At 44.0% G+C, this 27,108-nt stretch overlaps 2 protein-coding genes across 2 annotated transcripts in view; one reads left to right on the forward strand and one right to left on the reverse strand.

Annotated features, from left to right (window-relative positions):
* The window catches only part of ecm2 (extracellular matrix protein 2, female organ and adipocyte specific), a 26,962-nt gene extending 258 nt beyond the window's left edge, over positions 1-26,704 (forward strand). The window contains exons 2-13 of the mRNA XM_083771472.1: positions 1,669-1,749; positions 4,026-4,160; positions 11,003-11,256; positions 11,638-12,303; positions 13,169-13,850; positions 14,411-14,526; positions 18,677-18,812; positions 19,564-19,721; positions 20,494-20,633; positions 21,973-22,085; positions 23,528-23,741; positions 25,782-26,704. Of these exons, the coding sequence (XP_083627598.1) occupies positions 1,671-1,749; positions 4,026-4,160; positions 11,003-11,256; positions 11,638-12,303; positions 13,169-13,850; positions 14,411-14,526; positions 18,677-18,812; positions 19,564-19,721; positions 20,494-20,633; positions 21,973-22,085; positions 23,528-23,741; positions 25,782-25,947 (2,859 nt within the window). The 5' untranslated portion in view covers positions 1,669-1,670 and the 3' untranslated portion in view covers positions 25,948-26,704. The remainder of the gene's footprint in view (positions 1-1,668; positions 1,750-4,025; positions 4,161-11,002; positions 11,257-11,637; positions 12,304-13,168; positions 13,851-14,410; positions 14,527-18,676; positions 18,813-19,563; positions 19,722-20,493; positions 20,634-21,972; positions 22,086-23,527; positions 23,742-25,781) is intronic.
* cenpp (centromere protein P) overlaps positions 1-27,108 on the reverse strand; it is a 114,587-nt gene that overhangs the window by 5,108 nt on the left and 82,371 nt on the right. The window lies entirely within an intron of this gene.

Raw genomic sequence — 27,108 nt, forward strand, 5'->3', positions numbered from 1 at the left:
GACGTCACGTCTTCTATGCAATTATAATGCCGGTGGTTCTCAAACTTTAACATTTCATGGGTCACCATAAATTGTACTCTCAGAGTTACAGGCCTGCAAGGTTCCTTTTGGAATGCCATATAGAGGGTATGCGGCGTGCACTTGCATAACGTGAGTGGCAAATTGAGGGGCAATGTGAGTTTAACATAATTTAACGTCATTTAATGCAATCAGATAGGACTTTTCTGTTTGGATGTATGGGCTGTCAAGGCCACTCAGTAGACGTTTCCGCATAACTTCCGGATATGATGATGATGTCACGTGACGTGCATACCCTCTATTGGAATCGTTCAAAGGGAACTGTTAAGGAATCACACCATTAAGAGTAAATGGTGAAGGAACCGGAATTGTTACAATGCTAAAGGATCCCAACCCTCGTTACAGCGGGATTTGAACCTGGGATATTTGTGTTACGTGACCTCAGCTCATCTGGAACGCTATTGGACACATCTAACAGTTCGTGACTGCATGTACACCTGTATGACACCAGGAGTGCTGTGGTAACTGGCTGGTCCAGAAACTGTTGATTTTATTCTACGTCTCATCCTGCGTCCAATGTAACAGGGGTGTAAACCCATTACATTGGAGTGTATACAAATTGAATAGGGCTGTAATTTGATTAATGTGTGGGTGTAACCAGATTAGACCAGTAGTTCTTAAATTTCACGAAACCCCATAAATCTGGCAGTGTACAAATGGAACAGGGTCATACAGATCAAGTACACAGTTGTTCCTTAGATTACCTTTGTTTTCAAATATGATGCTTTGTGTGGTACCGATAATATTAACCTTCCAGCAATATTATTATCAGTGCTCATGAGAGGATTGTTAAAGGGACACTTATTAACATATATGTTAATGACGTTTAGAACACTTTCCTGGGGGTCTTTATGTGTGTAATATGTGGTTTTAGATATTTTAGCAGTGAGCCCAGTGTCTCTGATGTCATGGACACTGGGCTCACTTCCTTCCTGGAATACAATTCCCATAATACTTTGGTGCACCGCTCCTCCTTGTGGATAGGGGGAAGGCTGTCTTACTGAGACAACATGTAGTCCAGGAAGTAAGTGAGCCCAGTGTCCATAGATCACTGCTAAAATCTAAAATATCTAAAACCAGGAAAGTGTTCTAAATCTTCTAAACGGCATTAACATATTCTTTTTTGCAAAAAGGGTGAAGTTTCCCTTTAAGGCTAGGCAATTCTATATTTGATGGTGGATGGACCCGTAAGGGGATTTGGTTCCATATATACACTGTCAGTTATAGACCTGCAAGGGTACATTTGGAACCCTGGACCCCACTTTGAGAAGCACTGACATAGACCATATTCCCATTAATGGCTTTATTAATTTATTTTAGATTACAGATTGATTAATATGACAATTTAGCTTTCAATTATTACACACTAAAGCAGTTCTGTACGTGTTTAGGTGGATTATGGTGTGTTCTAAGCCGTAATAAAACACATTCAAAACGCCTTTGTATGAAGTGGTTTAGAAAACAAAATTATCTATTTTTTTAACTGCTGTCTGTCACTGACTGAACCCACTCTGATCTCTGTAGTGTAGACAGAGAAGTGGACGGTGCTGGGCTGCAGTGTGAACTCTACAGGTGTGTGTTGTTGTGCAGGTATGAGGTGGAGTGTGATCCTAGCTGGTGTGTGTCTGGTTCTAGTGATACCTGATGCCCACAGCAGGAGGAGAGGACAAGGTGAGACCTCACATGTACATCCTTTTACACAGCATGCTATCTTTACAGAGACAATAGGACTGGAGGGACAGCTGAGAGGGAGACAGTGTACGAGAGACAGACAGTAGACAGACAGTGTAGAAGAGACATATGATTGATATTCTTTCATAATTGCTGGATTCAAATTAAATGCTGTTGGAGTAAATCCACCATTATTCATTTGTTGGGTGAAGTAAAACTATCAATTTAAAGCAGGGGTTTTCAACTGCTTATGAACCAGAGACCACCACCCTGACTGAGAATCTACCTGGGGACCACTTTGTGTTGGGAGGGGGGATATGGGTGTGGTGTACTGTGGGGGGGAAATTAATCTTCCATATTAAACTCCTGTTGCTGTTCATTGTAACTCACTGTATGTATGAGCGAGCAGACAGATGCGATTAATTATGGGCACATTTCCTTATAATGGTGACTCAACCAGGCAAACCGGTACAGTTTCCCTTGAGATTCTAACTCCCTTTTCTGTGGAAGTTCTAATAATCAGCTTAGCAAGGCTGCTCACTTATGGGAGTTTGCGCCCCCTGGCGTGAACACAGAAGCATTTATATAAACTCACAGACAATTTTGGCTGGGACGTTAAGACATCATGACGTTGAGACCCCGCCCGCCGGTGCACCAGTATAACAGTGCGTCAACGTCCCTTCGTCTTCATTCATTTGTTTCTTCTCATGTGTTAACACAGCACAGCGAAGTCTCCCGTTACGGATTAGTATCTGATTTATTTCCACAAAATGGAAGGAGGAGGCATAACCTCTGTCCGGTGAGGGCATTGAGGTTGTATTTGGACAGGACTGAGGCGATGAGGAAGACTACACAACTGTTTGTCTCCTGGGATCCCAAGACTGTGGGACTGCCTATCTCAAAGATTAGGCTTTCCCAGTGGATCGTGGAGGCTATAGAGCGGGCCTACTCTGGCAGGGATATGGTGCCTCCCGTAGGGTTGAAGGCACATTCCACGAGGGGTATGGCATCGTCCTGGGCCCTCTGTAGGGGGGTCTCTGTTCAGGATGTTTGTTCCGCTGCAAGTTGGGCATCGTCTTCCACCTTTGCCACCTTCTATAGACTGGATGTGACAGCGGCGCCAGTGGCGCATGCGGTCCTGGGCATGGCCTCCAGTTAGTGGAGAGACGTAGTTCCCCACGGGGGACGTTGGTTTTCTCCAGGGCATTAAGACGGTTGTTCTGTCGGCCCCTCTTAGGCACATATGGCAGACTTAGGTCTGATTGGCCTTCCCAATGGGGTGCAGTAGTCCTGTTGAGGGACGTGCTGGGGTCCAGACTTCGCGATGACAATAAGGGAGTTAATGAAGTCTCCCATAAGTGAGCAGCCTTGCTAAGCTGATTATTAGAACTAGGGGTTACGTATGTAACCAAAGTTCTATAACAGCGAGCAAGGCTGCTCACTAAGATTCCCTTCTTGTTGCTTGAGAAGAGAACAATTGTTATCGAATGAAGACGAAGGGACGTTGACGCACTGTTATACTGGTGCACCGGCGGGCAGGGTCTCAACGTCATGACGTCTTAAAGTCCCAGCCAAAATTGTCTGTGAGTTTATATAAATGCTTCTGTGTTTACGCCAGGGGGCGCAAACTCCCATAAGTGAGCAGCCTTGCTCGCTGTTATAGAACTTTGGTTACATACGTAACCCCTAGTTCTTTACGTCCGACCCAGTAACTGACAACATCGACACGTCATCATCATTTACTGCATTGTTTCTCAACTTGTGGTCAATACAATAAATTAAAATACAAATCTTCACTTTCCTACATTACTAAATGCATGGTCAGGGACCACATGCAATACCTTCACGGACCACCAGTGGTCCACGGACCACCTGTTGAAAACCCATGATTTAAAGCATGGATTCCAGAGACGTATTGCTGAGCAGATAAACAGCCCTTGTCCTTTTGAAGCCTTTAATTCACAGACAAATATGTTTCCATAACCTGCACTTCTAAGGCAGTGAGTGATGAGTGATTCTTCAATGTGTAGTTCAGATTCTCTACTTTCAAAAAAACTAAAGAAAACGTAAAATGTAAACATGTAATTGATGCATTCAGAGACATCCTGCTAACTGACACACTAATGTAATAACAGTCCAACAGACAAGACTCATTACAATACCCTGCTGGCAGGCCAACTATAACATAATGTTAAAAAATGAATCATAGATTACATTAATATACATATGTGTGTGTGTTTGTGTGTGACACGTTGTGTGTGTGGCATGCATGTTAGGCCATGGCAGATCCAGGGACACTCGGTCCAAACCACTGAAGATCAGACTGGTTCCTGATCCAACCAGCCCAGGACGGCTGGGTGAGGTTGGATACCAGGAGAATGGAAACATCTCCAGCTACAATGTCATACCAGGTATGTACTACACAGTGCGTCCTTCTGCCAGGCAATTCTGTGGGAAAAAAGACACAATGCAGAGCTCCTCCTCCCATCGCCGAGCTTTGCGTTTCAACGCTCTAAGCATAGAGTGTTTTATTTTTTATTTTATTTTTGGCAAATAGTTTGACTTTTGGAGACGAGTGTCGCTCATCAGTGTCGCCGTTTGATCCTTGGCTTTGTGTTTGTTGGTTATTTACCAGCCGACTTTGAGTCATTATCCTAAACAATGTCCATGTTTAACATTGGAACACAGTAACCGTTAATTCGTTAAAATGTTAGAGATGTACCGATACCATTTCTTGCTTCCTGATACCCATAACTTGCATATCGGTCGATGTGTGTAATAATAACAATAATAATAAAAAATCTAGGACAGTTGTTCTTAAAGTAGGGTCCAGGAGGCAGGGACCCTCTGAGTCCTAAATGTACCCTGTGGATCTGACCCTGACCGGTCCATTTGGTTCAATTTGTATACTGTCAGAGTTAAGGTAGCCTCGGAAACCCAGACGTTTTTATTTCCAGGGAGAAAAGTCTGGGTCCGAGTCCACTTCAATACGGCATAAGCCAAATTCCAATACCCAGAATCTCGGCTACTCGCTCACTCGCACTCAGTCACTCCAGCGGCAGCAAGGTGGTGTTATGGTGGAATTGGTGACCTGCTGAAATATGTGACAACTGTGTAGACAATCACATAATGTAAATGTGTCCTAATGTCAATTGTTGCAGTTTGTTCATTAGCAGAGTTCAACCTAACTGTATTTAGGCCATGAATTTAAACACTTCCATGTAATAGTTGTGTGAACAAGATGGTCACACATTTGGCAGGTCACCAATTTCACCGTCATTTGCCATGCTGGAGTGAGCGAGTGTGAGTGAGCGAGTGGCCGAGATATTGGGTATTGGAATTTGGCTATAGAGTAGCACAAACGTCGATCACTCTCTGCTGATTTCTGATCGTCTGCACCTTTGTTAAATTGACGCACACACGCACACCCGTACACACACACACACTCCTCTCTCTCTCTGTCGCTCTAATTAATTAGTCTCATGTCCAGCAGCTGCGCACAGTTTCTGCCGGCGGATCCTGCCGGGAGCTTCCTATGCCATAGAAAGCATAGGTGAGTTCCAGGCTAGAGTTAAGGTGGTTCCTTGAAATGTAAACGTTTGAGAACCACTGGGTGAGAAGTTAACGTTGAGGTAAATGCAATAAATGCCGTGTGAGCACTCTGGATTAGATATCCATTATCCATTATCCACTCTGGATTAGATATCCATTATCCAATGCACTCCTCTGCTCATAAAGCACTGTCTGTGCTGCTCTTTTAACGGGACATTGAATTCAAGTTGGTCTTTTAATAGGACTGTGAGTTGAACTTGGTCTTATAATGGTGCGGTGAGTTTTAACTCATTTTCCAGTCATGTAAAGCCTGGTATAGTTGTAATAGTGGTGTCCTGTGGGATTAGGTGCCAATTTCCAATGCCAGTATTTTTTGTACGACGCACCAATATCAGAGTTCCCTACCTATTCTCCCACAGCTGCAGTGACAATGAAAAGTGTCTTGCTGGTACCGCTGTGACTCTTGTGTAAGAGACGTTAATTTTCTGGACACACTGTTCTATGACAGCTCTATACGAACCAAATTATTCATAAAACCAATGTGTGGGTGAGAGACTTGCTGAAATGACATAAGCGACTGTATGAGTACCTATGGAGAGAGCACAGGAGAGAGAGAGAGAGAAAGTCTGCATTCTGGGTCCAGAGAGCATACATACATGGGATATTAGTGAGAAACAGAGCAACCGCTCTGCAAAGCAAAAGCAAAGGCTGCTTGCAACCGGTTCAACTGCTCGATGTTGGTGTAACTAAAATATATTTATTATGCATACAGTATCCAACAATGATGCGAGTTGTATGAGTAGCGCAACTCCTTCAGCACATTGTGCATGTAGGGTGTAAAGAGAAAGAGGTAGGTACTGTTATGTCCACAGATGGAATTTTATGAGTGGACTGTGGAGGGGAGCTTTTGATATCATGTCCAAGCCCTCACAATGATATGATATGATATGATATGATATAGTACTTTATTGTCAGTTCACACTGAAATTTGTCTTGCGACACAGCAGCCAAGTATGCAGAAACACATAACAAAACACAAACAGGACAATTTACATACATAAAGACATGAGCAATATCCACCGCTTAGATTATCCTGTGGCTACTACATCTCCTGATTAAGCCTCAAGGTCGATTGGTAGACAAAGGACCTCTTTAGTCTGACCTTATTGTATGCTGGTACACCATATCTCCTTCCAGAAGGTAGCAACCTATATTCTCCATACAACACATGCTTAGTATTAGAGGTGATATTCCTTGCTAACCTTAGGATGCTGTTATCATATGTGGATGTATAAAGTTTCTGAAGTTGTTGTCCAACAATCTTTGAACAAATGTTCAGTTGTTGCAGCAGTTGTGACTTTAGGGCTGCAGACAAACATCCATACCAGGTGGTACTACAGTACTGAAGAACACTCATAATAACAGAAGTGAAAAACAAAAGAAGAATCCGTCTACTAGCACCGAAGGATCTTAGACGGCGAAGGAAGTAGATTCTTTGCTTTACTTGACATGACATGCAGCATTTAACACCTGAAACGTTCAACCAATGATCAACCAATGTTGTGCTTGAATTTCTTTGGCACGGTTTCCCAAAGGACGCCTCTTACACCATGGTGTAAAAAGTGGTGTTGCACATGCTCAGTTGCTCCTCTAGGCCGCACACATAAGCCTGTGAACATAGACATTCTGTGCATAGATGTGCCACGCAATGGTAGGCCTCAGGCCTGAGGCCTGGTCAGGGTCAGGGTCTTTGGTATGGCCCGGCCGGGGATCGATCCCTGACCTCCCAGTCTCAGGGCGGACACTCTAACCACAAGGCCACTGAGCTGATATTCGCACAAATGGCTTTGCTGAAACAAAGTAAACATGGGACTTGTGGTAACGATTCAATGCCAGGTTGTAGATTTATTGTCACAGCCAGGAGGATCAAAGGAGCAAAGGAGCAAAGCTCCAAAAGTGAAATGTTTCACCAAAAACGTTGGGTGCCTGGAGAGCTGAAGCGTGATGCTTATAGCCACCTCTCATGCGAATACTGTGTACTGTACATTACATTAATCTAATGTGGGAACAGTCACATGACTTAACTGTTCATGAGGGCAATTTGGGAATGACTGTGCCCTGCCTATGCTGGCAATTTGTGTCAATTATTCATCCAGCAATGTTGTGGTATTACAGTGGAAAAGCCATTAAATACTTTTAAATGGACAGTAATATAATCTGTGCATGGGTTGCCTTCAAATACACATTATAGTGCTTATTTAGGCACATGAACACAAACAACAATGTGCACTCTAATCTGGAACGCGTTTCAAGTGACAACTTCTGCCTCAGGCAGCAGTGGGTCAAGTGAGGACAGACCCCACATGAAGCTCCGCTGGTCTGGGATCAGATCCAAGCAGAACCTTTCCTCCAGCTTTCTGGAGGTACAGTAAGCTCTTCTGTCTCCCTCTCAGCTTCCCTACTGTCTGTCTCTCAGCTTTCCTATACGGTCTGTCTCTCTTACACCGTCTCCTGCTCAGGGTTCCTAATGTCTGTCACTCCTATATGGTCTGTCTCTCTCTCAGCTTTCCTACGGTCTGTCCCTCAGCTGTCCTACTAATATGTACTATGCAGGTAGAGTGCAGGAGGAAGTGGGCAAGCCACATGAGTGAGAGAGTGACAGTACTGGTCTGATGACATAGTGCAGCGTGAGCTCAGTGGGATTTGAAAGCACAACCACATGTTCCACATCAGAGGGGAGCTCATTGTCTTCTAACGAGGAGGATTGTGCACAGAACCACACACAGGGACCGCCTCTTAACAGCTGTAGACTGCGGCTGGGAGGAACTCCAGCAGTGGAAGAAGAAAGGCTTTGTTCAGACCGCAGCCAAATCCCATTTGTTTTTCAAATCTTATCTTTGGTCGGTCGACTGTCCCGTCCACACTGTTATTTGCAGATCAGATCAGATTTTTGTGCATTTGTTGCTGTGTGATGACGTAGTAGCGGGATAGGCGTGACTTCACGGACGTATGGTACAATGGTGTTGCTCGACAGAGCTGTCCTGTTGTGAACTTGTATATATATAACATTTTCAGCAAGCGATACTGCGATACCGATTCAAGCGATTCCAGACTGAGATTAAATCTCAATCTCATTGTTTCTAAGTGTTTGTTTTGCTGTTCAGATTTAATAAATCAAATCAGATTCCAATCTGTAATAAAAAATAAATAAATCACACAGTAAGGGGCACTCTTATCGTCATACATCAAATTCCGTGCTGCTCAGCCAATCAAATCATGTCAAATTTGGTACACACAAACACAAAACTGGACATAGAAGGGGCTAGCACCCCTAAAAAATATCTGACTTAACAGTGGTCCACACTCAGATGATTGACTCGGAAGGGTTTTATTATTAGTTGACATAGGTGTCACTCAAATGACTGGATTGCCTAAATTACACATCATCGTACACAGGTATTTCTTGATGAAAAGATCAGAAATAAATACATAATCTGTTGAAGGTCTCCGTTTGTGAAGATGTGTTTGTTATGGTATCCAAACTATCCATAGCAACCAGCATCATCAAGTTCCCTAGCAACATAGGTGGCTATGAACATAAAAGTAGGATGCTTCTGTGTCGCCAGCCTCAGAAACAAAAACAAAACAAGAATGACACTTGAGTCATAACTGCCATGCGCAGCATGCTTGGCCGTCTCTGTTGTGCAGCTTTCCCGCCTTTTTTTCTTTTATTTTTTCTTCTCAAAAACGTTTGTTTCTCTGTCATAACCTCCAGGCTGTTGTTTTCGTTCGTTTACGACTTTCTTTTGGTTCAAAGGGAGCTACAGTAGGGTTCTGGGCAAGTTGTGTTGTTGTTGTTGAATGCTGTGTGTTCACTACCGGTGTCGCATCACAGAAAGGTAAACCACAGAGCTGGGTTGAAAACGCAGGGGTAGGGTTGGTGACGTATCGCGGCCGCAGAGCACGTCCGTAGGCGGTGCTTCTGCATGCTCTGCATGCGTCACGGTCTATGGCCAACTGAACTCTGCACGAAGTGTGCGCTCACAACTCGTTAACTTCTCAATTGTAATAATATATAGCCAAGCAGATTCATGGCACGTTCAAAGCAGGTGCCTATGGGCTATAGTTCCAAACATTGGAACTATCCCATTGAGATAGAATGAGCACTTCCGCATTCCATTGTTACAATGGGAGTCAACGCTAGTGTCATCACTCTCATACTATTCCACTCGGGTTCAAACATACTAGAGGAGTATAATGGATTATGATTGGATATGCATGGTATTGATTGATTGAATAAAACAGTATGCAGTACAATTTACTTGTTACTTATATCCTATGGTAAGGGTTACATCATGTCTTTGCTAACGGACAGAAACCTTGAATCTCCATATTAAATTTAGTTTTGTGACATTTTGTAAATTTGTAAATAGCACAAAATAGCAGATCTAAAAGCTTGCATTTTTAAAATGTTCTCCTCAAACTTTTCCATTTCCTGAAAAGCAACATTTTTGGAACATACTGAGATTTCCACCCGAAAAAAAGCGACAACATTGTGATACTCGTGTCAGCCGTATATGAGTCAACGTCTGGTCTCTATTGTACAGTAATGTAATGACATGTGGCTGTGAGCCTTAAAGTGTCACACTGACACACCCAAGTGTCTGTTAGAAGCTCACGTAACAATACACACAATATTAATCAGATGCAGCCTGAGCCTTTTAAAGCACCTGGTGTGGGTCCCTCTCAGTGCACTGTGTGTGTGTGTGTCGGTAATCTCCTGCTCCAGAGCTACAGTTTACTGGACAGGGAGGGGTTGTGTCTGTTTGTGTGCTAAAGTACAGAGCACACACACTCCACCTGATGACAGACCTCTCTGTCTGACTGTCTCACATGCACTGAGGAACTATGGGTAATTACAAACCCAAACGCCTTATCATTCTAGTAAAGTTCCAGCTACATGCTCAACGAAGCATCGCAAAATTTGACAAAAATCATGTGGCACACAAATTAAAGGGGGTGTTAAGTGATATATATGCTGGTAAATAGCTCTATATTCCCAGTATAATCACTGCTATGGAGCGGTGGTTATCAACGATTCTTTACACCAAGTACTACCTCAGATAATGTTTGGCTCTCCAAGTATCACCATGATGACTGATGTTAAGTAGTAGTGTAGCCCAACCTATTCAGCTCTGCACAGTTCACACAGTTCTACACGCAAATGTAGTCCTAATGATAAGTCTTTTTAACAGTTGTGTACATTATAGTAGCACTTTAACTCCTGCAGGTATCACACAATGTCACAGACAGACAGACATTAACAACTGTACTTCATTCGCATACACAGCAAGCGAGAACAATAACTGTAGGCTACTGTACTAGCGTAATTCAAACGTGCAAACACGCACGCACGCACGCGCACATACAGCCCGATTTATCTGTCTGCCTGTCCACCTGTCTGTCTGCCAGTAGCATTAACACAGCCCAGTCTATCTGTCTGACTGTCCACCTGTCTGTCTGACAGTAACATTAACACATCCCAGTTTATCTGTCTGTCTGTCTGTCCACCCCTCCCTGTCTGTCCGTCCATCTTTCTGTCTGTTCTTCTTCCCCTGTTTCCGTCCCGGGCTCTCCCCTCTGTCTCTCTCTCTCTCCCCTGTCTCTCTCTCTCTCTCCCTTTCTCCCGCTGACCCGTCAGTGCCCTCTGACCTCTCTGGTGATGACTCCCCACTAGTTCCCAGCGCCCACGGCGACCCCGTGACCCCGCTGACTCGGGAGGCGGTGCAGAGCATCCTCTGGCGGGAGGAGAAGAGGACGGCGGAGAAGCGACAGAGGAGGCGTGCGGACGAGAGGAGGAAGAAGAGACGTCTGAGGAAGGAGAGGGAGAAGAGACAGAGGAAGCTGGTGGTGGAGGAGAGGAGGAGAGCGGAGCAGGAGGCGCTACGCCTGCAAGTATGGATGGGACCATATCATCAACAACACTTCATCATATAGTGGAGATGTACATTTATCATGACATTTAGGAATTAGCTTTTGTTGAGCTACAAATTCAGTGCCACTTAAAACCTCTATACTTGACCGGACCTCGAAAGATCACATTTGGATCGCTCTTATTTCACTCTGCACAAAGATGGGTTATTTTTGGCGTATTGTCCCCCCCCCCCCCCATAATAGGGATGCTGGGGGTTCAAGTGATTGACAAAAGTGTGATTTTGAAGTTTGAAGCACATTTTGATTATCGCGATAATATCGTTAATCCAATCGCAATTTCTTTTGCCACAATAGCCGTGACATGTCATCTTCATATTATGGTCCCATGTTCCCCACCCGCAGGAGAAGGAGGAAGAGGAGGCCCTCCGCATGCTGGATCTGAAGGCTGAGCAGGAGGTGCTCAGCATGCTGGATGCGAAGGATCAGCAGGAGGTGCTCACACTGCTCAGCATGATGGAGGAGAAGAGGCAGGAGGAAGAGGAGGCCCTGCTGCTGGCGGACAGGAGGAGAGAGGAGCAGGCCATGCCCCTCGAGGACAGGAGGAGACAAGAGGAGGTGATGCTGCTGGAGGAGAGGAGGAGAGAGGAGCAGGCCATGCTCCTCGAGGAGACGAGGAGACAAGAGGAGGTGATGCTGCTGGAGGACAGGAGGAGAGAGGAGCAGGCCATGCTCCTCGAGGAGACGAGGAGACAAGAGGTGATGCTGCTGGAGGAGAGGAGACGGGAAGAGGAGGCGATGCTGCTGGAGGAAAGGAGGCGAGAAGAGGAGGCCCTCCGCCTGCAGGAGCTGATGAGGAGAGAGGAGCAGGAGAAAATGGAGGCCGAGTGGAGGCGACGGGAAGAGGAGGAGGTCAGGCGGCGGGAGGAGGCGAGGAGGCAGGAGATGGAGAGGGCGAGGAGAGAGGAGCTGCTGAGAGAGGCGGAGGAGAGAGAGAACAGGGAGACGGAGAGGAGGAGGTTGGAGGAGAGGCTGAGGGCCCTGGAGGAAGAGGAGGAGGATAAAGAGGAGGTACGTATGAGCTGTTCCGTCTATAGCGATTCTTAACGGTTCCCTTTAACGATTCCTATAGGCCACTGGTTCCCCAAAGACTGGGTCAGGACCCATTTGTGGGTAGCAGACATATTGTTATGGGCCCCTTATTGTTTGTTTCCTACATTCCCAAAATAAATCTAATCCATAAATTAGAAGAAGACAAGTAGTGAAAAGAGTATAGTTTGGGTCCCGGGCTAAAAGGTTTGGGAACCACTGCTATATAGCAGGTCCCAGGTGGACCCTAAAGGCTCATACAGAGTCTGGATTTTAGGTGGTTAGGTGACCACCGAACTACAACATGACGTCACGAGCCGCGGTGAAGAGCAAACCACCGCCACCGCTCCAGCCCTTCTCTCTGTTTTTACTCACCACCGCTCAACGTTATTTCAGCTCCGGTGGTCAGCTCACCACCGGAGCGGTGGTCACCTTACCACCGAAAATCCAGACTATGAATAGGCCTTAACTCTGAGAGTGTCCAGAGTTATGGTGGTCCTTGAAATTAAAACGTTTGAGAATCACTGGTATTGTATTTGCACAGCAGACATGCAGTCCACATACCAGCTCTAACCAGTGTGATAAAACCAGTTCCAAACAGTTCCAATTCCAAATGTGATGGAACCGATTCCGGTTCCATGACTAGGGATGTCCTGATCTCCCGATCTCAGGACAACCTTAGTTCTGACCTCTCATCAAGTTCTGAGTTCTGACATGTCATCATGTTCTGACCTCTCATCATGTTCTGAGTTCTGACATGTCATCATGTTCTGACCTCTCATCATGTTCTGAGTTCTGACATGTCATCACATGTTCTATCATCTTATCCGATGTGATCTCATTTTAGGTGTGGCTGAGAGGGGATGTGTTCCAGATCATCCCCATAGAAAAACCAAAGCCTGGGTTCTTTCCTCCCCCTGACCCCAGAGAAGGAAAGTCCAAACTACATATAGTCTTTCCTCCCCCTGACCCCAGAGAAGGACAGTCCAAACTACATATAGTCTTTCCTCCCCCTGACCCCAGAGAAGGACAGTCCAAACTACATATAGTCTTTCCTCCCCCTGACCCCAGAGAAGAGAAGTCCAAACAACATATATTCTTTCCTCCTCCTGAACCGAGAGAAGAGGAATCCAAACACGGGTTCTTCCCCCCTCCTGAACCCAGACCTCCTCCGCCTGTCCCGAGACCTCCGCCTCCGGCACCCAGACCCAGTCCTGTCTCCAGGCCTCCCCCTCCGCGCACCCCGGAGGAGATAGAAGAGGAGCTACAGGAGCGCTTAGAGAAGGAGAGGGAGGAGAGAGAGGAGCTGTTGGAGGAGAGAGAGGAGAGAGGGCTGACACAGAGGCAGGTTGTGGAGAAGGTCGAGCCCCAGCCCAGGAAGGCTGGGTTAAGAGAGAGGAGCGGCTCCAAGAGAGAAGCGCTGCCTCGTGGATGCAGCATGTCTGACGTCACCATGACCTGTGAGAGCGGCAAGCTCAACTACTTCCCTACCCTGGATGTACCTGAACTCAAATCTATCAGTCTGGAAGGTGAGTTACTAATAACGCTACTACGACTATAGGGTTAACTTGGGACGATGTGAAAATTACATGTCACGATTATCGTGGTAAAATAATTGTGATTAATGATATTATTGCTATAACTGGCCAGATGTATGGAGAACCGGGATGACTGGAAACGTCGATGGAGGGCTCGTCTGAGGACGACCTAGAGATTGCTATAATCAAAATATTAAAATGCCACTATTGTTTAACCCGAACCACTTGAACTATTCTGCAGGGAACGTTCGCAAAAAAATGCTAATCATAGAAGCACATTCCTCCGGTGCAAAATCAATTTGTGTAAAGTGAAAATTGTTTATAAGTTTATAAGTGGGGCATTTTATTTTCAGTAAATAAAAACGAAACCAGCAAAACCCGTTTTATGGGCTTAACCTCAACTGAAATTGAAAACAAAAAGTTAAAAAGCAATAAAAAAAAAAAAAAAAGTATAATTAGCATTAGCTAACAGGGAGCTGAAGTGGGATGTGTGTGTGTGTGTGTGTGTGTGTGTGTGTGTGTGTGCGCGCGCGCGCGTGTGTGTGTGTCAGGTAACAACATCAGCTCCCTGCCAGAAGAGACCTTCAATGGAATCCCAAACCTGGAGTGGATCAACCTCAGCAAGAACAGCCTGACCTCCGCCAGCATCTCCGCTAAAGCCTTCAAGGTAAAGGTGCATGGAATGTGAACAAAGCTCAGTCCTTGAACCACATCTAACCATGCTTCCTTCTGCAGGAGCAATAATGAATCTCACAATCCCAGCATAGTGAAAGATATCAGGACACAGGACTCCATCTCATAGTTTCAGGCTCCGTTCTTTATTTTCATAGTTCCAGTCAATGTACAGCATAGCAGACCAACATCCTTCCATCCTCCTCTCCTTTCTCCTCAATCCCCTCTCTCCTCTCCCCAATTCTCCCAAACCTTCCTTCTTTATTCTCCCTCACACACACAGCACAAGAATAGCAGTGACAGTCAGCAACAGGTGATCATAGACATGTCCTTTCTTAGATCTGGAGGTGAGGTAACAACAAGATGTTGTGGCTCCTTACTACAGAGAGTCGAATGACTCTATTCTAAAATGGTGTAGGTACATAGCTCCATGAACTATCCCCTATAGAGAAAGGGAATGACTCCATTCTGAACAACCTATGTACATGTAACTATTCCTAGATACAGGCTACAGTGGTCACTGGCAGCTGTCAGATGACAGCTGTCAGTCACTTGAAAATGAAGCAATAGTGAAAGATGGTATAATGAGATATTACAGTACCCAATCATGTGTATCTTTAATTGTATATTGTTTTCCACCTATGACATCCTAAATTTCCACCACAGTTCCACAGCTTTTCATTTTGGAAATTATGGATAATTTACATAGCCCAGGAAATTTATAGAATGACAAATATTTACAGATTGAAAATTCGTTGTTAGATTTATGCATTGGTAACATTGATAGATCATTATTTATCACTATTTGCTTCTAATGGTGGATGTTTACATGGGATCTTAAGTTTGAGATAAAGAAGGCTTCATTACTTATTCTTACATTATATATTTTGCACACTACACATCTAAGGTAAATAATGTTTATTTTATTTTCTTCTTTTCCACACTGCACTTCTAAAATAAAATGAACTTGTTCATCACACAAATAACGCTTTAAAACGTTAAAACTTAAATTTGAATTGAAATGATTCAAATGGTGATTTAAGGTAGGATCTTAAGACTTTTAAAATGGGTTACTTTAGGATAGAATGTAAATGATTAAATACTTTGAAATGAACGTTCCTATCACTCTGGTTGTAGGCCTACACCCAGATAAAATAGCGACATTCTTTCTCTCACAAACAGACAGACAGGCCTGACAGACAGACAAATTCTCTGCTCTCCCCTGCTAGCTAAACAGGAAGAGATGCTGACTGATTGTCAGACATTAGTTTTGTAACAAATTTAACTCCTATTATTTAAAACAAGGTGGGGTTTCTCTTATCAAATAGCATGTGACTGCTATTTTACATTGATATTATTTTTATCAAATCAAATAACATGAGACTGTTATTTTACATTTATTGATGTCAGATCAACATTTTCCTTATCATATTACTCCAATTAGGATTTTTACGTAATGCTCACTTTATTTCAAATGTTTTGCCCAACCACGTGTACTATGTGGCCAGGTTTTTAATTCAGATCTCACATTTACGTAAGTAATAAATTATTTCTTCCGTTAGCCTACAGATGGGACCTAATACATTTTTCACGTAAGTTCACTTTTTCTTCAGATGTTTTCCCTAACCACGTGTACTATGTGGCCAGGTTTTTTGTCCAGTTCTCACAAATACGTATGTTAATAGGTTTAGTCCCTCATTTAAATATCAGCGTGGACAAATCGTCATTTGCACTTTTTTCGCGTGAAACTTTTATAAATGACTAAAAATACAGATCTGTAATGGCTATAACTTTGTAAGATTAAAATGATTGATGGACCAAATAATATTTAGAGATTTTAACCCTATTAAACCATCAGGAATAATAGCTTCCACATTATTGATTTAACACCTTGAAACATTAATTGTCGAGTAACTAGGCTACTTAGATTCCTTTTTATTTATTTGCAAAACTGTAGGTACCAAAACCTCCCGGGTTTATTACCACATACACACACCAAAGCCTCTGTCATCCTGTCTCCCCCACACCTATTTTGGGAGTGGAGGAGGCAGGATAATGAAACAGATGCATAGTTTAGTCTGTGTGTGTGTGTGTGGGAACACTTTCCCTCTTTACCCTATTTCAGGGTTTAGATTGAACTTCTTGTTTCCATACACTTTACAAATTTTAGATCTGATTATTAGGTTATATTGTCGTAGTCACATATGAATTGTAGGAGCACATATTACGATTGTGGATACATTTTGTACGTGCTTGAATGAAGTGAGACTAATGTAGTTTAAACCACATAGTATTAGATCGAACAAATTCCTTTTGATATCTCAATATTGACATTTAGCCTATATATTACGACATTTCCAGGCTTGTGTTTGAAGTGGACACTCACGCTGCTTATGTCCTGGTCTGAAACAATAGAAGCAACACACATCATGTCCCAAACTGCGTGCGTAATACCGGTGCCTCTTTCTCCTTTCCTGCCTTATTCTGGCAGTGTCATCTGGCTGGCGTTGGTTGTGTGGCGCGGCCCGCTGTGGCGGTTGAAGGGGACCAAACTGTGGTGGGCGGTGATGTCCCATCCAGAAGGGGATTTTACAAAACAGTGGTGCGGCTGTGGGCATCTGGAGGCGTCGTTGGTAGGGCGCCTGGTTGATGTAATCTGCTCCCGAAGCCGTCCCCAAATCGAGCGACAGTCCCTGGCCAGCCCTTGGTAGCCCTCCGTCGTCAGCTGTGGCATACGCGTCGTCATCTGTTGCTCCGTTGTCAGGAATCGTGTCTTGGTCTTGGTCATTTCCGTTGTCATCTTCGTTGTTAGGAATCATGTTGGTTGCATGTGCGTCATCTCCCCGGCCTTCATTGACAGGAACGGTGTAAATTGCCTTCAGTATTGCATCATGACGGTGTTGCTCTGCTAATTGCATCACTGCATGTTCAAGCTCCCGTTGTAGGCGTTTCACATTTTCCTGTGCTCTGTTCATCAACTCCGTCTGGAAGTTGAGCTGCTGTTCACGTATTAAGTAGTGATGTTGTTGGTCAACCCGCTGGTCCGCCATCTGTTGTAGTAGCGTTTTCTCCTGTAGTCGTTGTTCAGTCAAGTCCTGTTTCAATTTTTCTTTCTTTCTGGTGCTGGATTTCTGCCCCATTGTTCTTTGAATGAAGTGTTTGCTGTCATGTATACAACAAAGCATTCATCCCATCCTCGTCGCCAAATTGCAGGAGCAATAATGAATCTCACAATCCCAGCATAGTGAAAGATATCAGGACACAGGACTCCATCTCATAGTTTCAGGCTCCGTTCTTTATTTTCATAGTTCCAGTCAATGTACAGCATAGCAGACCAACATCCTTCCATCCTCCTCTCCTTTCTCCTCAATCCCCTCTCTCCTCTCCCCAATTCTCCCAAACCTTCCTTCTTTATTCTCCCTCACACACACAGCACAAGAATAGCAGTGACAGTCAGCAACAGGTGATCATAGACATGTCCTTTCTTAGATCTGGAGGTGAGGTAACAACAAGATGTTGTGGCTCCTTACTACAGAGAGTCGAATGACTCTATTCTAAAATGGTGTAGGTACATAGCTCCATGAACTATCCCCTATAGAGAAAGGGAATGACTCCATTCTGAACAACCTATGTACATGTAACTATTCCTAGATACAGGCTACAGTGGTCACTGGCAGCTGTCAGATGACAGCTGTCAGTCACTTGAAAATGAAGCAATAGTGAAAGATGGTATAATGAGATATTACAGTACCCAATCATGTGTATCTTTAATTGTATATTGTTTTCCACCTATGACATCCTAAATTTCCACCACACTTCCTATTCTGGGGTGAACATTCAGTGAAAATAGAAGGTCTAGATTGGTGATTTGGTGTAGACTGTAGAGGGAAAAAGGAGGGTAGCAAGTACAGACCTCTAGAAAAGTAGTATAAGCCATTTCCTAAAGAGAGAACGAAAGAGCGAGGGAGACAGAATTACCAATCTAGTAAGCCAATTTAAATACTGAATAAAGTAAAACTACCTCATGTACTTGAGTACATGTTCTTAGTTACTTAGTGACACCCCTGTCCAGCACTGGTCAGGATGGACACGCATGGGATCCAGTGGTCTATTATATTACTGATGATGAGGTCCCACCCTGGCAGGGTTTGAGGTACCTGACTCGTCTGTACCTGGATGGGAACCAGCTGGAGGTCATGCCCCAGAACCTCCCCTCCACGCTGCAAGAACTGAAGATCAACGACAACAGACTGAGAGAGATCGACCACACGAGTCTAAAAGGTTACACGCACGCACGCACACACACACATACGCACGCTCGGACGGACGGACCCAGGCAGCCAGCCAGGGACCCAGGCAGGGACACACATACCTGTCTATAGTGGTTGCACCACTAAAAAAAATCACACCTGTGTGAAGTGAGGGACGCTCTTATCATCGTACATCATCATATATATCATATTTTTCCGGCCAATCGGAAATTTTCGCCCTCACCTTTGTCTTCAATGTTTGTGTTACGCAAAGTTTGTTTACACAAAGACTCAAAATTGTCCATTAATTGTCAATGGCATTTAATGTTTGTGTAGGAAAAAGTTTGTGTTTGCACACACACTAAAAGCTGGACATAGGAGGGGCTATCGCCCCTCAAAAATAAAATTGATAGATATATATATATATATATATAATTATATATATATATATATACAGTATATATACGGAAATGACAAATTGATTCATGCCAGCTTGTCATCTAAGATGCTAAGTTTTTCAAACTGTAGAAGAGTTTAAGTAAAGGGGTTAGGTTTATCGTTAAAATGGCACGTGTTTCTCGAGTAATCTTTTTCATAAATAAAAATAAAATGTTGAAACTGGGAAATATACCTGTAAGAAACGAGCACAAACGAATCTAATGCACTTGACCACATGATGTAAAGCCGTTCATTATGCTTGTACACAATGACCAAAATATAAAAACACAATTTCCAAAAAAATGGCACGTGTGTGTGTGTGTGTGTGTGTGTGTGTGTCTCAGCCCTAAAGAGTCTGGTCATTCTAGAGGTGGAAGGGAACCTGCTGAGTGAAGGAACTATCGATCACATGGCCTTCTCCAACATGCCCCAGTTGTCCTACCTCCGCATGGGACGAAACCACTTCAGGTCAATCCCACGAGGACTGCCCAAGACTCTACTGGTACCCGTCTGTCTGTCTCGCCATCTACAGTATCTATCTAATGCCAAGCTGTTTGTAGTGTGTGTGTGTGTGTGTGTGTGTGTGTGTGTGTGTGTGTGTGTGTGTGTGTGATTGACCAAGACGATCTCTCTTTTCTCCTTCAATTATAAAGACATACATTGATGAACTGATTAGGAGTTAGTTCATTCATTATTCAATATACTGTTTTTGTTGGGAGTCAGGTGTCAGATCTGACAGAAATGACCCTTGTCCCCATCTACTTGATTGATTGAAGTATTTATTAACAGTTTGGAGAATTACAGTACATTTCAAGCACAACTCAATGCAAAAACTTCCATGTGGACGACACCATAAAGCATTACACTTGTTTACAATAGGGTCCGCCCTTTTCAATTCATCAGAACATGTAGAGACGTACAAATATACATTTAAAATAGTTCAAATAGCCAATCTACAAGCTCACAACGTGTTGATGTAGATTGTCTATTTTCACTATTTTAAACTGTTTTTCAACATAGTTAAAGATGCTTAGGCATAAGGGGTAAGGTGGCACATAAGATAGGGCCCAGAACAAACACTTTCGTCATTAGGTCATTTACTTAATAATGTGATTTCTATCACATTTTCCCAGTTCATACCATTTCCCTTCTCTTTATTATCTGACAGTAAATTAACCCTTTTGATGTACAGTATCATGTACCTGTACATACATATATGAATGTATTAGTCATGATAATAAAATGATAATGAATTACTCTATGATGAATTTCAGGAGTTGTATTTGGAGAATAATATGATCGAGGAGATTCCAGAAACAGCTTTTAACCAGAGCGACAGACTGAGTGTCATCTCACTACGATACAACAGACTGGATGAATCCAGAATTGCGCCGATGGCCTGGATCAACCACAAGTAACCCCCCACCACACACACACACGTATATGTACATGTATTTATTTTGGTCACACTAACCATACAAACGTACAAACCGGTAAGAGTACCAGTAGGAGTAATACATTGGATTGTAAATTGCAAATTGGATGAGATTTAGGAAGTCCAAGCATCTCCGGGAAGAGGACGAAATAGAGCGGGAATAGAACCAGATTATAGGCCTCTTTAATTGGTCAGTAGGCAGAACAGAGAACAAAAGAGAGATGGGCCTATATCGGCATCTTTCCTATACAGACTGAAATAGCAGCTCAACTCAACGGCTGGTCTGACAATGAACCTGTCATTGACATTAGAAGGACGGGTGCAACATGCATTGATGAGTTTTGAGTTGTGTGCACATGCTTCTATGATATGCCCCTGGCACCTTTGAGCGGTTGATGGAGCCAGTGTGGTCTACCTTGACAACCACCTCACCCACTCAGTGGATTTGGAGGGAGCCCTGGACAGTCTTCAGGAGCTGTTCCAGGCCTCTGCCTCCACCTGGGGAAATGCCACGTTCTGCTGTGAAAGACAACATTCCTGGGCCATGTGGTCAGCAGCAAAGGGGTCGAGGCCCAGAGAGCTGCAATGTTTCCTTTACTTAAAGTTACCTCTCCACAACTTAAAGTTGAGAAGGTCACTGGTTGTATGGGAAACAACGATAGTGGAGTTCTATGGCAGGAAATATAAATACAGAGAGTAATGTTTTTGCTAATTATAATAGCCTCACTAACCCGAAGAGCATTACTTTACATTTAATAATAGTACTTAATCCGTCTACATAGAGAGTCGGCCAAAATGAGTTTTGAGGTGGCTGGCATCTCCCTTAGAGATAGGGTGAGAAGTTCAGTCACACTTCGCCTGGAAAGGAGCCAGCTTAGGTGGTTCGGGCATCTGGTTACGATGCCTCTTGGGCGTCTACCTAGGGAGGTCCTCGAGGCACGTCCCACTGGGAGGAGACCCGGGGGCAGACCAAGGCGCAGTTGGAGGAAACACATCGACTCACTGGCCTTGGAACGTCTCGGGATCCCCCAGGAGGAAGTCACTATTAAATGTAATCCGACTACGGATAAGCGGTTGAAGATGGATAGAGAGAGTGTTTAGGAAAACTTTACTAAGAAAAGCATTAAAAGAACATCACAGTCCTCTACTACACAGGTTGTGTGCGTGCGTGTTTGTGTCTGTGTACACGTGTCTGTGTTTGTGTGTGTGTGTGCGTGTGAGTGTGAGTTCTTGGATAAACAATTGTCTATTTTTGCCATTTTGGATTTATTTTTAAAGCCAATTGTAACTAATGAATTGATGTCTCCTCTGTGTCCAGAAGCCTGGAGTCTATAGATTTGTCCCATAATGAGTTGTACCTGGTTCCATCCTACCTGCCCAAATCTCTGATCCATCTGGTTCTGGTGGGAAACAAGATTGAACGGATACCAGGTGGGTCTAAAGTTTGATTGACACAGGTGATCAGTTGCTGCACACTGCAACTCAGTTTAGTCGTGTAAGCCAGAATTATTTTCTCTCTCTCATTTTCTCCCAGTGTAGTCATTGCCAGTTTCCCATGTGTACTCTGACTACTCTCTGTCTGTCTATCTGTCACTGCCAACCTCCACTAGACAACCACATGTCTGCTCTGTTACAAATGGATTTCACCTGACAGTGAGCAGTTTCACTGGGAGATCGTTAACACAGTGCAGAGGTAACCTCCCAGCTGAACCGGTTCCCCAGCCAACCAGCAGGGTTTGCTAGCACAGCAATGATCCCTCATCTGCTTTCCACCCGTGATCACAGCCAGGTGTGCAGTATGTGTTGGAGCACGCGGCTAGGCGGGCAGCACTACTGCTGGCAATTGAACCCTCATCTGTGCAAAAATGGTGGGCGAGTGTTTTGCCTCCAAAGCACCCAGACAGCCAGACGTTTGACAACTGGCTTTATTGTTCCATGGCCCTCAGCTCAACTACCTTTTACAGTTCTCTCAAAAAAAAACACTGCTGCTCGAGTCCATACTAATACCATGAAAGTGGAGCATAGCTCCCTGTATGTCAAATAATTTAATTGAAAGTTAAATATATTTCTGATCTTCATATTATTGATAGCACGAACAATCCGGCCATCTCAGACCATCTGGGAAAGGTCTGTTTCTGTGCCTAGAAACAAAACTAAACATGGAGAAGCAACATTTAGTTTTCATGCACCACATATCTGAAACAAACTCGCCCAAAACTGAAGGCCTGCTGCAACTCTTAGTTCTTTTACATCACAGCTGAAAATCGTCGCCGTTGCCTTTCATTGAGTTTTAATATTTTATTATGATTAATTCTGCACTGTAATTTTCTTTTCTTATTTTTTTTTTTTTTTGCGGCTTACGCCTTTTATTGATTTCTGAAGGGACAGACAGTAGGCTGACAGGAAACGGGAGAGAGATGGGGGGATGACATGCAGTAAAGGCCGTGTCGGGCTCGGGAGTCGAACCCGCGGCACACTGCGACTGGATTACCAGTCCGGTGCCCAGACCGTTACGCTACGGCCTGGGCCTTCTTTTCTTATTTTGATGATGTCCTTTTATGAGTTTCCTTTTCTAAACGTTTTATGTAAAGCACATTGAATTGCTTTGTTGTTTAAATGTGCTACACAAATAAACTGGCCTTGTCTTATGGATTCTTTTCACAGATACAGGTTAAAAAAGCAAGGCACACTGACAACAGTTAATAGTATCATAAATGCATGTATTGCTAAGTGGTACACCTAAATCAAACATACCCACACATGATTAATTTAATTCTTATTTATTACTCATTACTTTAAGCCATGAGTCTAACTGAATCTCTCTCTCTCTCTCTCTCTCTCTCTCTCTCTCTCTCTCTCTCTCTCTCTCTCAGGCTATGTGTTTGCTCATATGGACCCTGGTCTAGAGTACCTGTACTTGTCGTACAACAGACTGGATGCAGAGGGAATGGAACCAGAGTCGTTCTTCGGGGCGTACCACTCCTTGGTGGAGCTCTGTCTGGACCACAACCAGCTGGTCTCTGTTCCCCCAGGCCTCAACGAGATGACCAGCCTGCACTTCCTCCGACTGAACAACAACAACATCAGGTACCAGTGCCACACCTCACTGTAGCTCACAACAACATCAGGTACCACACCTCACCGTAGCTCACAGCAACATCAGGTACCACACCTCACCGTAGCTCACAACAACATCAGGTACCACACCTCACCGTAGCTCACAACATCATCAGGTACCACACCTCACCGTAGCTCACAACATCAGGTACCACACCTCACTGTAGCTCACAACATCATCAGGTACCACACCTCACCGTAGCTCACAACATCAGGTACCACACCTCACCGTAGCTCACAACAACATCAGGTACCAGTGCCACACCTCACCGTAGCTCACAACAACATCAGGTACCACACCTCACCGTAGCTCACAACATCAGGTACCACACCTCACCGTAGCTCACAACAACATCAGGTACCACACCTCACCGTAGCTCACAACAACATCAGGTACCAGTGCCACACCTCACCGTAGCTCACAACAACATCAGGTACCAGTACCACACCTCACCGTAGCTCACAACAACATCAGGTACCACACCTCACCGTAGCTCACAACAACATCAGGTACCACACCTCACCGTAGCTCACAACAACATCAGGTACCACACCTCACCGTAGCTCACAACAACATCAGGTACCAGTGCCACACCTCACCGTAGCTCACAACAACATCAGGTACCACACCTCACCGTAGCTCACAACAACATCAGGTACCAGTACCACACCTCACCGTAGCTCACAACAACATCAGGTACCAGTACCACACCTCACCGTAGCTCACAACAACATCCACTACCACACCTCACCGTAGCTCACAACAACATCAGGTACCACACCTCACCGTAGCTCACAACAACATCAGGTACCAGTACCACACCTCACCGTAGCTCACAACAACATCAGGTACCACACCTCACCGTAGCTCACAACATCATCAGGTACCAGTGCCACACCTCACCGTAGCTCACAACAACATCCACTACCACACCTCACCGTAGCTCACAACAACATCAGGTACCACACCTCACCGTAGCTCACAACAACATCAGGTACCACACCTCACCGTAGCTCACAACAACATCAGGTACCAGTACCACACCTCACCGTAGCTCACAACAACATCAGGTACCACACCTCACCGTAGCTCACAACAACATCAGGTACCACACCTCACCGTAGCTCACAACAACATCAGGTACCACACCTCACCGTAGCTCACAACAACATCAGGTACCAGTGCCACACCTCACCGTAGCTCACAACAACATCAGGTACCAGTACCACACCTCACCGTAGCTCACAACATCAACAATATCAACATGACAACAACACTTCAATGTAGCTCAAATCAACAACAATATCAAGTACAACATCTCACTGGGAGAAGGTAATATAAGGATGAGGCAAAGTAAAGGTGCTAGAGCATAGCAGTGGGCGTGGTTTTCTGGACCCATTGAAAAATCAACCATTCATTTTTCTCTATGAATTTACAAAAATATTAATATAAATTATTTAAAGCCTAGAATCAAGCCATCCAGGATCCTGGGGAGTCATGACCATAAAACCTTTGATTCTGTGAAATGTTTTAAAACACTAAACAAAGGGTATTTATTAAATATAGTATATCATATAATTAAATATAAAGAATGGCTTGATTCTAGGCTTAGAATAATTTATATAAATATGTTTGTAAATCTCTATGGGAAAAATGAATTGGAAACTTTTAAGTGAGTCCAAAAAACCACGGCCAATACTATGGAGGAGGTGTTTCTCTGTGAATTGAAATGCCCAAGGCTGCTGTGAGAGGGAGGATGACTGATTTAACCTGTTGTGCCTTGATCAAGTCCATGCACAACAGGTGTGCAGCCACACCCAGCTCTGAGTCCAGTTCTAGTTTGACTCAGGCCAGGTGTGACTGTTTAAATCAGTCATCCTTCCTCTCACAGCTGCCTTTATTCATCCATTGATACGAGCACTGGGATTCTGAAGAATGTGTGAGTGTGTCTCATTAACAGACTGAAGGAATCACCCTTTAATGTGACCCTGATGGTATGTGTGTTCCAGAGAGGTGCCTGATGAAGGCTTCTGTGACCTTGGCAACCAGATGGACTCCAGCCTGATCACCCTCAGACTGGACAACAACCACATCGACCCCAGAAAGGTGCCCTCCGTGGCCTTCTCCTGCATTACCCCCGCCTCCAGCATCCAATTAAAACCACAGAAACCCTAATGTACAAATATAAAGACTCACATTAAAACTAAAAATGCCATCTGTGGTTTTACAACACACATGGCTCTAGTTTGAGGGTGTTAACTACACTTTCCGCCAATAACGACCCAGCAGTGTTTACTCTGAGTTCCATAGTACTGTAGGTGATGACGCAATCAGCACTGATTCCTTGTGATCGCTGTGGATGAAGCGTTCCTGTTTTGGGTGATGTGGTGTTGTCAGTAATCCACTGACAAACGACAACCAGACAACGAACATCCCTCCACCAAAAAAACAACTGACAAACAAACATGGAAACCGATTTTTGTGAATCAGATATGAATCACATTCCTATAGGTCATTCAAGTCTGATGTCTAAAGATGTGTCTCAGTCTGAAACCTGATTTATACTGCATTGCATGAATGATGGCATCGCTTGCATAAAATAGGCAATCTACATGCTCACAACCGACACACCATGAGCTTGTAGATCAGCTGTTTTCGGCAAGGAACACCATTCTATGCCAGAGTATTATGTTAAGTATTACTCATGCTTATGTAATTACGTGGTTATCACGGCAACCGATCCTGTTACTGTAGTTCGACGATGTCTGAAAACACAAATCTAATTACCGAACATGCAAATGAAAGCATTGATGGTCAGTCCTAAAGATCAGATTTGAGAAACGAATTGGATTTGCTTTTAACCTTAGAGAAACATGTTGACTGGATAGCACTCACAGACTGAGTTGGCTCAATAAAATGTAATACGAAACAAGTGTTGTCTCTTTTCCTCAGGTTCACCTTCTCAGTCCATTCGCACCAGATGTTACGATTCCAGTGCTGCCCTAAAACTAGATGCCAGTCTCCTAAAAGCTTCTTAAGGTTTACTATTAAGTAAAATGACTGTGACTATAGATTCCCGTTCCCCTATTCGCATCGTATCAGGACATGATGTCACTGTACTGTAGCTCTAAGAATAACCGTGTTTCATTATTCAGGTTCACATTCTCCTCTGAGAATATCAACCAAACATCACACCCACTAGTTTCCATGACAATGAACATCTTCCACCACTGAATCAGCTGCAATCAGACATCCATGAAACACACCTGGACAGGTCTGCTTTTCAGGTTGATAATGACATTGTGTGTTTTTAAAAGAAACTCTGGCTAATAAGAC

The sequence above is a fragment of the Protomyctophum parallelum genome, assembly GCF_964188405.1.
Source record: "Protomyctophum parallelum genome assembly, chromosome: 8".
Lineage (NCBI taxonomy): Eukaryota > Metazoa > Chordata > Actinopteri > Myctophiformes > Myctophidae > Protomyctophum > Protomyctophum parallelum.